Source organism: Strix aluco, chromosome 11 (assembly GCF_031877795.1).
Source record: "Strix aluco isolate bStrAlu1 chromosome 11, bStrAlu1.hap1, whole genome shotgun sequence".
In the NCBI taxonomy this organism is placed as follows: domain Eukaryota; kingdom Metazoa; phylum Chordata; class Aves; order Strigiformes; family Strigidae; genus Strix; species Strix aluco.
In genome coordinates this window covers 14,746,924-14,760,064 of record NC_133941.1, presented here as the reverse complement: position 1 = coordinate 14,760,064, position 13,141 = coordinate 14,746,924, and the positions used below count along the sequence as shown (strand labels likewise).

Below are 13,141 nucleotides of genomic sequence, written 5' to 3'. Positions count from 1 at the left end.
ACTTAAGCGTTGGTCACATATGTTAAGCCTCACTGTGCACAGCTGCACTCTTTTTGTAGTCTTGCACAACTAACCAAACCAAATAAAAATCAAAATGGTTTAATGTAATTTATTTGAAATGCTTCCAGAGAAGTTTAAGGCTATTATTAAAAAAAGTCAATACACACATTCATTCTTTCTTCTCTAGCTGAACACTACATGCTTTTCGCTCTTTTTAAACGTTTCGATGAACAGGTTTTACAAAAATGGTTCATCATCTAATATGCTTTCCTATGCCTTTTCTTTTGCAATTTTTTTTCTTTCTCTCATCTTCTCTGTCATACTCATTCAGCTCTAAAAATGAAGCAGTTGAAATAAATTACAAAGCCTGAAACAGAACAGAAAATTGACTTTTTTGAAAAACTATAAATACAGAAATATGTTCTATAGGGTAAAAATGACATTTTCTTTAAAAAATAAAAATACCTTGGTTTACACTGTTTATCATCTTGTCACACCAATTTCTGTAATGCACATCAGCATATATATATGCAAGATACTTGACAGTAAATTTTCTGTAAACTTGTAGAACACAAGAAAAATAGTTTTGGCAATAACTTAGAAGTTTTTCTATTTTTGTTGTTATAAGTACTTTGCACGTGTTATCTTGTGTAATATCAAGGATCTCTTATATTTATTAATATATCATTTTCATAGCTTGCCATACAGCACTGGCATTATTTCTTATACTAAGAAATAAAATACTACCCAGGGATTCCTGAAAAGAAACAAGATGTTGAACTGAGTGGTTTAGACTGCATTTACGTGACTCGTCTCCTTCTCATCATAATGAGTAGATTAAATCAGCCACCAGAAAACACAGTAACATTTCCAATTACAGCATAAGATTAAATGCAACAAAAACTTTTAAAACAAACTTGAGAAAAGTATAAAGGATGTAATACATCTTAAAGGAAAAGCAATTCCCTTTTTGTTTCTCTACATAATTCCATAGGGTATTTGTAGAGCACCACTGATAAAAAAAATCATCACTTAGTTTAAAAACCAACTACATGTAATTGTAAACAGACATTTACAGAAAATTAAATGTTTTAACATTAGTTTAGTGGTGTTTAAAACCAACAGTGGAGGTCAGTGGAGTGCAAAATGCTGAAGAGGGCCTATTCACAAGCAAAAGCTTTTTTCCGCTCTTATCCTGTTTGGGATAATATATATATATATATATATATATGGCACTGAAAGCAAGCTACCGGCTTATTTACAAATACCCAGTATTCTCAGCATTTCATTTAATTCAGTGCTGGCTGTAGAGGTTTGGTTATTGGTTTTTTTTATCACTTGATTATTTGTAGCATTACATGCTTTGATAAATAAACCACAGCACTATGCTGACCACTTTAACTGACCAGATTTTAGTCAATTTGGTTGCTGGATTTTAGGACAGTGCTTCATTTTGAAAAATTAATCCCTAAAGAGTCACTAGTTACATGGCCCGCTCTTTATAGTTCTTGTTGATTTAATACCACAAGAGTTCAGATAGGTGTTTTTCTTTTTTCCAATAAACTATTTTTTCCTTCCATGCCTTTATGAAAACTTATTATCTTGATACCTATCCTGAAACTCCATATTAAGTCCACATCTTCAGCTGCCGCATTAAAGGGCGAATAAAGTACTTAAAAAATTATGAAAAGATTCTTTATGTAATGCATATATAAACAGTAGTTTAGAGATTCTGTTTACAGCAGGACATTGAGAATAACTGGTCAAGTACCTCTTTCATCCACCTTAGATGTTTATGGAATATAATCACAGGACTTGAGTTGCAAGAGATTCCAGCTTATACAGATCAGCAGTTACAGTACTACACTCATAGGTACGAATACAAGGAGGACTGCATTGATGTTGTCACAAAAAACATTTTAAAAGTGCTTCTCCAAATGGTTCCGTGTATGGAATGCAAATACTGTACAGGTAAGAGAGATTTTCTTCCATGAACTGTAAGTTTTTGTCAAACATTGGTTTCTATTTGCTTTTCATTTTCACAAGAGTTCGTCTGTTCCATACGTTCACAGTCAGTGCTGATCTCACTGGTGTCCATACTACAGTCTGACTCACAGTCCGATTGGTCCATTTGCTCGAGCGTGGTCTCCCCCTGGGGTACTCTGCTTCCATTTGGTGACAAAAGAAAATGTGTTTCCGAGCTCAGCACGCCAGCTTTGCCTGCACATGTAACTTTTTCTTTGGCCTGGCGGATACAGTTAAGCCACTGTTGTTTGTTGAAGGAGTCATTGGCTTGGAGTGAATGAGTCTGGCTTTGAGATCCATTTTTGAAGCTGACTCTAAAGAAGTTTTTGACTGAAAGAAACAACGTATATCAAAACACTGAATGCTTTGGCTGAATGATTTTATAATCAAAGAGTATATTTAAATAACAAAATCTGCAAAATCTTTGACTTAAGGTGTTTTCCTGCCAATACCATGTCAGACCACAGAGAAGAGTCTGGGTATCTTTTGTGGGGCAGGAACACAGAACATCACAAGCGCTTCTAATAATTTCATATTGCTGGATTAAACAATTTTGGTTCTGCCATGCATGAGCTACCCATAAAGCTTTATGTGAATCAGCAAGATTAAGGCTTCTCCCACACTTCAACACCTCTTCTCCTACTTCTCTGCAAAGCACATTTCCAGAACCTTCACTGAATACTGTTTCTTGTGTCAGCCAGAGATTGCCTCATCTCTTCCATTCACTTCACTAATAAAGCAAATACATATAAAAAACCCTCAAAGTTTTCACAAGATAAGTGAGTTTCAAAGGACCCTTGTAATAGAAACAAACATCTTTATAATACGCTTAATTAGAAGGACATTAACTCTTACCCCTTGACATTAACATGAACAGCTACAGTCTTAACACTGAGCATGATGTTATCTGTCAGCTGAAAGACTGAGGGAATAGCAATCAATGTCTCCATAATATAAGGAAAGTCATAACAGCTAAAGCTTAAGATTTCAAAATATACTTGCTTATAATTTTTTGGGTTTGCCACTACATTCTACACATTGTTCCCTTCTCAATTCAGTACAGAAGCAGGTGTGTGGAGAAACCCCAATATGGTGAGCTTTGAGAAACAATCTAAAAGAAGCAAGTTACAACATAATAAACCAGTTTAAAATACAAATCAAGATGTTGGATATAGATAACATGAATTTTAGAGAAAACATTCTGATGTCTCATTGGGAGGTGTCTCAAGTTCTAATGATCCTATATGAGCAAATAAAAAAAGGTGTACTCATACTTCTCTCATTGTTGCTGAATGCACCACGTATGGATCCACCCAATCGCACCTCTCCATCTTGCAAGTCTTCTAGCACAAGCTCCCTCACTGGAATTGGCTGCCGATACAGCTGGTAGCAGAGCTGTTCGTTATGGGTGATAGCTCGAGTAATCACCAACACTTCTTCAAACAGGAAGACGTGCAGTTTCTATTAAAAATGGATAAATAATAAAGCATTACTCCTTTTTTAAAACATCATTAAACCAAATGTATTTAAAGTCTAGTATGTTACAGCCTTGTGTTTTCAACGGTTAAAATAAATATTCCTCTCTTCCCACTATTTAAAAGTCTTATGGCGCAACAGCATATAAGTACGTAAATACAAGAATTTAAAAACTTCTAAAATTATTTTTCCTGTCCTCTTCTCAGTTTCTTATGTCATGATCCTAATTAATCTTTTAGTGTTGGGACCTTGAAATGTGCATGCTTATACGCATTCTTCTTTCTGACACCCACTTTATTGCCTGTGTACTAATCTTATTCATCCAAGTATTTTCAATGAACAATTATGAGCAATCTTTTTACAATTCACATGCTGCGCACAATCAGCTTCACCACAGCTCTCTGAAGCTCAGAAAATTACTTTCGCTCCTGGGTAGCACAAGTCACCTGTTATCATCTTTAAATTCTGTTTCTCCTCACATTTTTCAACCTCCAGTGGCTTCCAATAATAAACTGAAATTTTAAATTCATTTCACTTGGTATCATGCACTGAAATGAATTTTTTGTATTTCACAGCCAAAATTTTCTTCCCAATCAACTATTCTTTGCTTCTAAAGTTCACCTGACTAAATATAAATGGAAGCACTATTTGCAGTTTTAAAACAAGATAGAGCTTCAGATCCATTTAGCTCACTGTCCCATCTTCCAGTAGCTCATGTTTTCAGAAGACTATACTGAAAGAGTAATTATAGCAGAAACATTTCCCAATATGCCTTGGCAGTTTTCCGATATTGAAAAAGTTAATCTTCATTCTACTTTTCCACAACAGATGCCTCATTTTATATCCATGAATAGTTTGTTCCTTATTCTGCAGCGCTGTCCTCTTCGGTATTAACAGAGATTCTGTGCAGAGTCTGGTAGAGTCTATCCATTATGTGTTTCAGTTTATATATTCAGCAAATGGCTACCTTCTCATATGAATGAAATGTGAAAGCACAAATGTGTGAGATAAAAGACCTGAGGTGTATACAGGTATGGACGTTTGCATGTTAGGTAGGGTTGGTGGGGTTTGGTTTGTTTGTTTGTTTTTAATATTCTAAATGTGCAGGAAAAATACCTTGTTTATTTTGAAACTCAGTTTTCAATCTATCATCCACAAAATGTGGCAGATTCCTCATAATGTAAAGCTTTGTTATGGCTGGTTTTAGTGGAAGTCACATGAAACTCCTTTCAATGATGAGATCTCTTATTTGCTGCAAAAGCTAATACTCTGTACTAGCAGGTAGATATAAATGATCTGTTTTTCACCCCAAATCAAAGAAATGCACAAACATAAAAATACCCCACACTGTCAGTTGTATTCAAGGAATACATCAGTGTGGAAACCTCCCAAAAATGCTGGGGAATTTTAAATACTGTTCATAAATTGAAAATAATTATATACTTAGTGTTATGCTACCAAAGAAAGGCAGGGGTAGCATGGATGGAATAAAGAAAGTTCATCAGAAAGATGAAAGTGCCAGTTTCTTCCTGCTAGTTTGCTATACATTAACTGCCGGCCTGATCTTTATCAGGTGAACCAGAAAACAGCAGCCATTTTATCTTTCCATCTCAGCCGTATGGTAAAACATGATCCTTCTATTGTATGCATAAACATGCTAAATAGAGGCACTCCCAGTGCAGAAAAATACAGTTAGAATCCTGCTTACTTTGTTAGGTTTTTTAATAAAACTTTCATAAGCTCAGTTAATAAGAAAAAGATCTTTTTTCATTGTTTGTCCATGACTGGTTTCTCTTCTATTAACATCTCTACTAATCTACATGGGTTTGGGGGGTGGTGGTGGTGTTTGTTTTTGTGGGTTTTGTTGTTGTTGTTGGTTTGGTTTTTTTAAAACTGAAAGCTTAGCATATGACACTTATCCATAGTGCAGACTCCTGGAGACTGGAATTTGCAGTATCAAGTACCTAATTTCTATGGTGAATAAATTAACTTTGACTTCAACAAATAATCAAGTAAAACATTCTTAATAACCACAGCCTTTGACAGATTTAAAATTTGTTAGTATATTTTGTGTGTCATTACTACCATGTCTCTGAGACCAGAAATTTCTAATTTGCTTTTCTTCCCTGCAAGTTTTACTGAAATTTATCAGATTACAATTTATCCAGGATATTGTTAGGTCCCCTTAAGAGAGACACATGTAAGCTTATTATCTCCATATGCAGATATTTGACTGCTAACAAAAAAATCAGTGTTATATATAATAGTTAATATTTTTCAACTTCCTACATATGAGAGGGTGACATTTCTGTATGTATAGTCACAGCTTTTACCTGTCATGCAAAATAAAAATATCTTAAAAAGGTATTTATGACAAAATATTTGTTCCTTACCACTCCCCTGTTGTTCTTCAGTTCACCATGACAACATACAACACGTGAATTGTCAATCAATGAATCCCTTTGGCCTTCTTCAAGATAAATAAGTCTCTCTTTGTAATACTGGCATTCAGATTCACCAGTCTTTATGTTGATTTCAGCCACTATGCCCTGAATTATACTTATCTACAGAGAAACAATGAAAACACATGAACTTTAGACAGTCCGATATTCAGAGCTATCTCCTAGTAATTTGAACTGTAGCTACAAGAAAATACATCTTAATTTACATCATATGTTCCATGAATTTTTTGCAGACCAGTTTCTAAGAGTATTAATATTTGCAATAGAATTAAGCAGACTACAGTGTACAAAGACTCTTTAGTTTGGTTTTATCATTGTTTCTAACAATGGCTTAAAATCTGGTATTTAGCTCTTTGTATCAAACCGAAATAGGCGGAATTAAGATAAACAGATGTTAAGAAATATAATCGGAGATGTGTTTTTGTCAGCTGAAATGTGCCAATAAATGACACAGGACAAACAACCTGCCTTAAAAATGTTTATTTAAAATGGATTATAACTCTCTGAAAACTGATGCATCATAGCAGAGAACAAGAAACAGAAGAACTATCAAGATCTTTATCCTGCAAAACATGCAAGTGGCCCAAAACAGAAATTTTCAACTTTTGTTCATTATGAAGGTTACCCTCTGGAAATAAGGTTTTATTTTACAATTCCACTACTTGCACATACCTACAATTTTACAATTCAAAGTAATAATTATCTTGCCTTTTTACTTTAAAAAACCTTAAAAAGAAAGCTTTGCCTTTTCTATAAAAATACGCTGTCTTGAACTTCCTTATACTATGCAGTCGTTAAGGTCCCTGAGATCAATTTATCTGAAACTTAAAATATGGCTCCTTAATTGAGCATGTGGATATGAAGTTCTGTTGATTTCAGTAAACTCTAACAGTGATCATAGATTGCTTAGACCGATCAAATTCCTCTGTTATATAACTGGGGGTGGAGCAGGGAAATGGGTTGAGACATACATCCCCAAACAGATAATTCAAGAATCTACTGATCCCAGGATCAGCTTGGCTCAGCGTGCTTATAGCAGATTGCCAGACAGGAAGACAAATGTACTTCATAAGCTTAAAACAGCGTTAAGAGCCAACCACATAGAGTAATTTCTGTTTCCTAATTTAACTTGGCAAATATACAACTTATGAAATACATCACTTCAAAGATAAACTGTTCTGCTGAAGCAGAATACTACAAAGCTATATAAGGCTATTGAAATATCAAGAAAAAAATCCTGACTATATATTGTTAAACAACTCCCAAATACAAGCACTGGAAAAAAAGCATTTAAAATATTTTTTAGAAGATATTACCAGATATTATGTAGAAAAGCAAACCTTAGAAATAAGCAAAAGCATTCTTTGAGATATTTATGATTTTTGTTTGGATTTAAAAGAATATGCACAAGGGGAAAATATACCTTATAGATTACATCTAAATGCAAGTATCCAAGCTTTCAATTTAAACCACAGTAGTCCAATTTTACAACAAAGAAGTTAATCTGGGCAAGGGATTTGGGGAAGGAATAGCAGAACAATAGTGGTCAGGTTTAGAAACGTGCACTTTCCAAAAAAACAGGGCTGTCATATTTCAGCAAAGAAATACTAAAATGTACAAAATGTTCAAGTCTAGGCAAATCATAAATTTGGTCCTGAAAATATTAATGAAGTTTACTTTAAATACTATTCAAAAGCAGTAGGATACTGATGATATTTATTTATTAGTTTAGAAGTGTGTTTCAAACAAAACTGCTACAGTAAACTGATGCACTCCCAGATATATACAAAATCCAATAATATGTGCATACATGCAAATATATACGTGTGTGTGTGTATATATGGGAAAGAACAGAAACCTTAGAAACCTTTCTGAATATCTGAATCAGGTCCCTTTCTATTAATAAGGAAGTTTTAAAGCTTTGGATTTATCCTCTGGTTTTATTTCAGAAAGTGCAAGGCTATTCCGAATAAAAAACAGAATGAAGGCAAATTTCAGCAACATTCCTGCAAATGATAATTAATCTAGATTCAGAGGTTATGTAAGGTCTCAAGCCAGGGAATAAAACTTAGCTAAATGATCTAAAACCTGAAGAGAAATCTCCACATTACCCAGCTTAGATTAGAATGAAAATGACATTGAAAGGTAAATAAAAAATGACAATGATCAGACAAGAGCTGTGGAAAACACCTCCCACCCCCCTCCCTTTTTTTTTTGTATCACCTTGCTACTGAAATAGGATTTAACTGGGGGAGCAGGGCTAGATATTTCACGTATTAGTTTCAGCTGCCCATATAAGTATTTGCCTTTCCATATTTTATGTAGTGTCCCTTAACTCATTAGTAAGCTAAAAGTGCTGTAATCTCCTAAAAACACCCCAAACCAAACAGTAACTCACAGCTTCTTCAAGGTGCTGCTGATCTGGATGATCATTTGGTGTGTGTCTCAAAATTTCTCTGAGTAGTAATGGGTATTTAACCAAACGGCTTCTTGGGATGTCAAGGAAATTCCAAAGGTCCAGTTTGCGACTAAAAGGAGACTCTAAGCAGCGCTGTAGGAAATCTTGTACTCTGTGATCTTGTTTCTTGTGATCCAGTAAAGCTTTGGCTGCTACTTGATTGCTGCAGTAGCTGTCATAGGAGTTCAGGCATGGAAGCTGAGAAAAAGAATAAATTATTCTGCAGCTGAAACAAAGCACAGTTTGCTACACCAGAAGTTTCACATGATTCAGGATGTCAAAACTCATGCTGAGAACCTTTAACTGGAGATTATCCCCAATTTATTGATGATAATGTTTCCAACATACATAAGGTTTACAAGGGTCCTCTGATCACCTCGTTCATCATTTAAATCATTTAGAGGCGCTAGCTCATCTCTCAGTTCCTAGAGATCTCCAATATTATTCCAAAACATTAAAAACATCCATGACTTCAGACTGAACACTACTTAGTGAAGAAAACAGTTTAACACAGAAGTCATTTTAATTATGAATGGAAATAAAAGCCTAGGAATGAGTACTCCCAAACCTGGCCTTTTTTAGATAAGCAAACTTCTATAGTCAAACTTCTGTATTGCCCTTGAGAACCTTGACCAAACTAAGATGTCAAAACCGTGCCTTAAATCTGAGAAAAGCCAGCTTGTATATTGATTAGAACAATCTATCCATTTATAAAAACTGCTATATTAACACACAATTATATGTAAAGTCTTCAACAAAGGAAATTAGACTTGGAAATATTAGGAACAAGAGAACTTCACTGGTGTTCAAACACACCAGAAAATAAATATATTTAAAATTACTTTATGCAAAGAAAAACAGAGATAATTTTTGACACAAGTTTATCATTAACTATCTGAATTAGTTACCAGCAGTGATCATGTTTCTCTTATTTACAATAGACCACTCTTTCACACAGAGCTGCTAAATGTTATCACCTAATCCCTTAAAAACTTCAAGCCCTTTTTTTCCTGCTAGATTTCATTACTTACATATACTTACAAATAAACTTTTCACATATCTAAATCCTTTAAAAAATACCTCTTCTTTAATATAATGAGCAATTTTATCATCAACAGAACTAATAAAAGCTATTTTCAGTGTTTATGTTGTTGGATACTGGTGAATGTGGATTTACTAACTTTTTCTTTTGCAGGGCAGCAATAGCATTGCTCTTGTATCCCTGTCTGTCTTATTGTAACAAACTTCTAGAAAATTAGTATCTTCGACAGCACTAACAACTACCTGTTACCTTGACTGGAACAGACTGACATTCCAAAATAACTACAGGCTGCCTTTACACAATGTGACTGTTCAAGCTTCATTTCCCTAGAAACCAGAATACAAATGGGGGCAGATTCTCAAATTATCTACATCAGACAAACTCTAGTCTGACTCTTGATTTTTGTTTAAAGCATATTAAATACTGCTTGTCTCCTGAATAGCAAAAGCTTTAAAAGCAACATCCTAGTCTGAATCTTTTAATGGTAAATCCCTGAAAAGAGGGAAATATTCCATTATGTCCCTAAATAGTTGCCTTACCTTTTAAAAACACTTTGAGAATGTATTTTTGACATGCTATGCTAGATATGGAAAGGAAATTGTCTGATAAAAACTATGCTGCAGCTCCAAACTAAAGTCCTGAAATTGATTAAAAACTCTGCCTTACCCAACCCACAAGGATATGGCCAACATGTTCTGTTGATCCATCAGGTTTCCTGACTTCTTGAAGTCGCCTAAGAAGATCTGATCATGATTAAAAAAAGAAAAGAAACTTCACTTAATGACCAGATGACTATAAATCCATGTGCGATAGTAATGCAAAGACTATTTGAGTTTTACCTTCATGTAGAGGAATTAGAGAGTCCAATGTTCCAAAGATCTGGTTCAACTCTTGTTCTGTCATTATGGAAAGTTTAAGCATTGGGTCATGATAAGCCTGAAAACAAAAAAAGGGGAGCTCTGTAATTAATACATCATTGGTAGTTGAAAAAATAGTGACAGCATTTAAAGCTCCCTGTAAGTAAAAACAGACCAATTGCTGAGAATATTTTAAAGTTTCATAATCATATCTTAAACTATCAATTTCATACTTTAAAAAAATGAAAGCAGCATATTTAAGTGTTTCGGGAAGAATGGGAAGATAGAAATATGTTTTGGGTTTTTTCCCCATCTTACTGTCTTAGTAATTATAAAAACCAAGGGTTATTTTAAAAGTGGTATGAACCAATGAATACTGTTTGTTATGTTTCTTTAAAAAAAACCATACCTTTTTTGCTAACTTCAGATCTTCTATCAAGTCTTCTTCTCCCTGAGAAAGTTCAAAGATAGCCTATAAAGAGAGACACAAATATTATAAAATATCTTTATTTAATCAATACGCAACTTGTTGAGTTGATGTTATATTCTGAACAGCTGTCTTAATACCATGTATTAGAACTTCTCTAGTAAACCTAATTGCAGAAATAAAGTAAGGCTTTATTCCATAGCTACAGAATCATGCACAGTATTTTTTTGAACAGCGCTATATCAGATTGTTCATAAAATGCTTATCTGACATAGCCACAGAATTAATTTTTTTTTTCAAACGGATGTGTTTCCAGATGGGGAAGCTATTTTCAGTGTGATATTTTGACTCAACTGTAACTTAACTGTTTATACAACTATTTGCATAGGAGTTTGTTGTGTTCCATTTTAACACATGTAGTGGTAAAAGTTCCAGGTAGTCTAGTAAGTAAAAGACAGATCTTCTTTAAAACATTTCTTTGGTAGTGGGCACTTTTATTTTGGTACCAGTTCATTTTTTTGTTATGAAGGCTGAGCTCAACTGTTGGCTGATGTTAGTTACTTCTCTTGAAGCAGATTTGAGACTTTAAAGCTGGCAGATTAAAAATAATCACCAACCTAATACACTAACTTACCGAAATACCGTTTATTTGCTTATTGTATGATTTCATTCTAAACTGGGAAACAGTAAAAGTTAAGAGCATTTTGGTCAGTTAGAATTACTAATTTTACAGTCAAGGCTTTCAACCTGCATAAATCCCGGAAGAACATCTTCAGCTACTGCAGATTCTCCTAGCTTGATAATATGCACATGTGGAAAGCTTGCCATAGTGTGAGTTAACTGACAGCACACACATGAAGCAGTTCAGATATTCTGTTGAGGCATGGAGTATGGGAACCAATATACAGCAGAACCCCCATGCAAAACTTCCTGGAATACAGCTCATTTATTTGGGCTTTTTGAAGGGTCCTGGCTTCTGCCCCAACACAGTAATGACTGTTACACTAGACAAACAGTTTCTACAGTTTATTTTTCAATAATCTGCCTTTGAAGTTCTCAATTTTAAAAGTTATTTCCTATGAATTCTTGTACAATGTTAAAATCTGCACAAGAAATGCTTGATGTTACTGCTGTTTGATTTATGACTCAGTCCCTGAAGAATTCTCAGAGAGATTGTTATAAACTTTGTTGATACTGCGAGAAGTTTCTTTAGGAAAAAAAATAGTCCTGACTCCAAAGGAGCTCTGTCATTGGCTGTAACACAAACTGTTTAGAATTTGCCATGTACAACACATTAAAACCACTGATGTACTCTTTTTGCTTTGGAACATACCTCTTCCCATCATATTTCATCTTTCTAGCACTTAAAATTTCCTCAAAGACACTCTTTTCCAACAAGGGAAATGATTGTGCATTTCTGTGCGTACATATCACTTGATGAATACCTGTTCCTGAAATAGCATGCTTATCTATCATTACTAGAACAACAAAATGGAACATCCAAATATCAACTATCACTACAGAAACTGGCATACAGAACCTGTACACTCATGCAGCCAATCACAGTACAATATATCCTAGTAACTCCACATTTATTAAGGAAATCTGATGAGCTGATTTTAAAAAAGAATATATTAATCTAATACAGCTTGAATTATAAAGACTGTGGATGGAATTCTGCTTCTAGTGGAGGTGGTGATGTTCTATTTAATTTCAGGAAAGCTTCAAGTGCTATCCTAATGCCTACTAGCATTCCTCAACTCCATGCCTTAAAGATGGCTTTTGAACATGAAATTTATTGGTAAAAAAAGTTATACCTCTTGACGCTTGATTTCTTTAGATGTAAGCATGTGATTGACACAAACATCAAAGGTCTCACTCCACAGTTTGCTGCCTCTCCGTTTTGTGTTAGCAGGGGGCATATTTCGAGACCATGGTCGCGGACTGAACAGATCTGGGCGACTGTCACTACGGAAACTGATAGAACGCTAGAAATATATAGAAGAAGAGTTTTTACTGTTAGAACAGTTTCACTTTACGCATTTTTTTCTAAGGAATTCACATACATAGTTCAGTACAACAACCAAACATTATCTAATTAGTTTTTACTGTGAACTTAATAGCAATGTTTAGTACTGGGAATGTAAGAAAATTATAATACATCTTTATGGAAGGTCAGTACTTTCATTCCTGCAGCAAACTATGTCCATGCCCTATTTTCAACATGTTTAAAAAACAATGCATTCATATACCATGCAACAAGAACGAACTACAGGGATAATGGCTGAATGGCCCACCACACTAAGTAAACACAACTGATCAAATATAAAGTTTCAATTCAGTAAACACACAGGAATTATTTATGCATTACATATATCTGCCTCATTAGATCCC

At 34.4% G+C, this 13,141-nt stretch overlaps 1 protein-coding gene across 9 annotated transcripts in view; it reads right to left on the bottom strand.

The window, feature by feature from the left end:
• Window positions 1–94: 94 nt before the first annotated feature.
• Window positions 95–13,141, bottom strand: part of ARHGEF3 (Rho guanine nucleotide exchange factor 3) — a 141,200-nt gene continuing 128,153 nt past the window's right edge. For 7 of the 9 annotated variants that reach the window (XM_074836211.1, XM_074836210.1, XM_074836212.1 and 4 more), the window contains 8 exons: window positions 12,565–12,735; window positions 10,730–10,792; window positions 10,303–10,399; window positions 10,130–10,206; window positions 8,362–8,619; window positions 5,895–6,065; window positions 3,300–3,486; window positions 95–2,355 (listed from right to left, as the gene is read on the bottom strand). In XM_074836211.1, coding sequence (XP_074692312.1) covers window positions 2,009–2,355; window positions 3,300–3,486; window positions 5,895–6,065; window positions 8,362–8,619; window positions 10,130–10,206; window positions 10,303–10,399; window positions 10,730–10,792; window positions 12,565–12,735 — 1,371 coding nt within the window. In that variant the 3' untranslated portion in view covers window positions 95–2,008. The remainder of the gene's footprint in view (window positions 2,356–3,299; window positions 3,487–5,894; window positions 6,066–8,361; window positions 8,620–10,129; window positions 10,207–10,302; window positions 10,400–10,729; window positions 10,793–12,564; window positions 12,736–13,141) is intronic. The other 2 variants (XM_074836218.1, XM_074836219.1) reach the window with 1 other exon arrangement.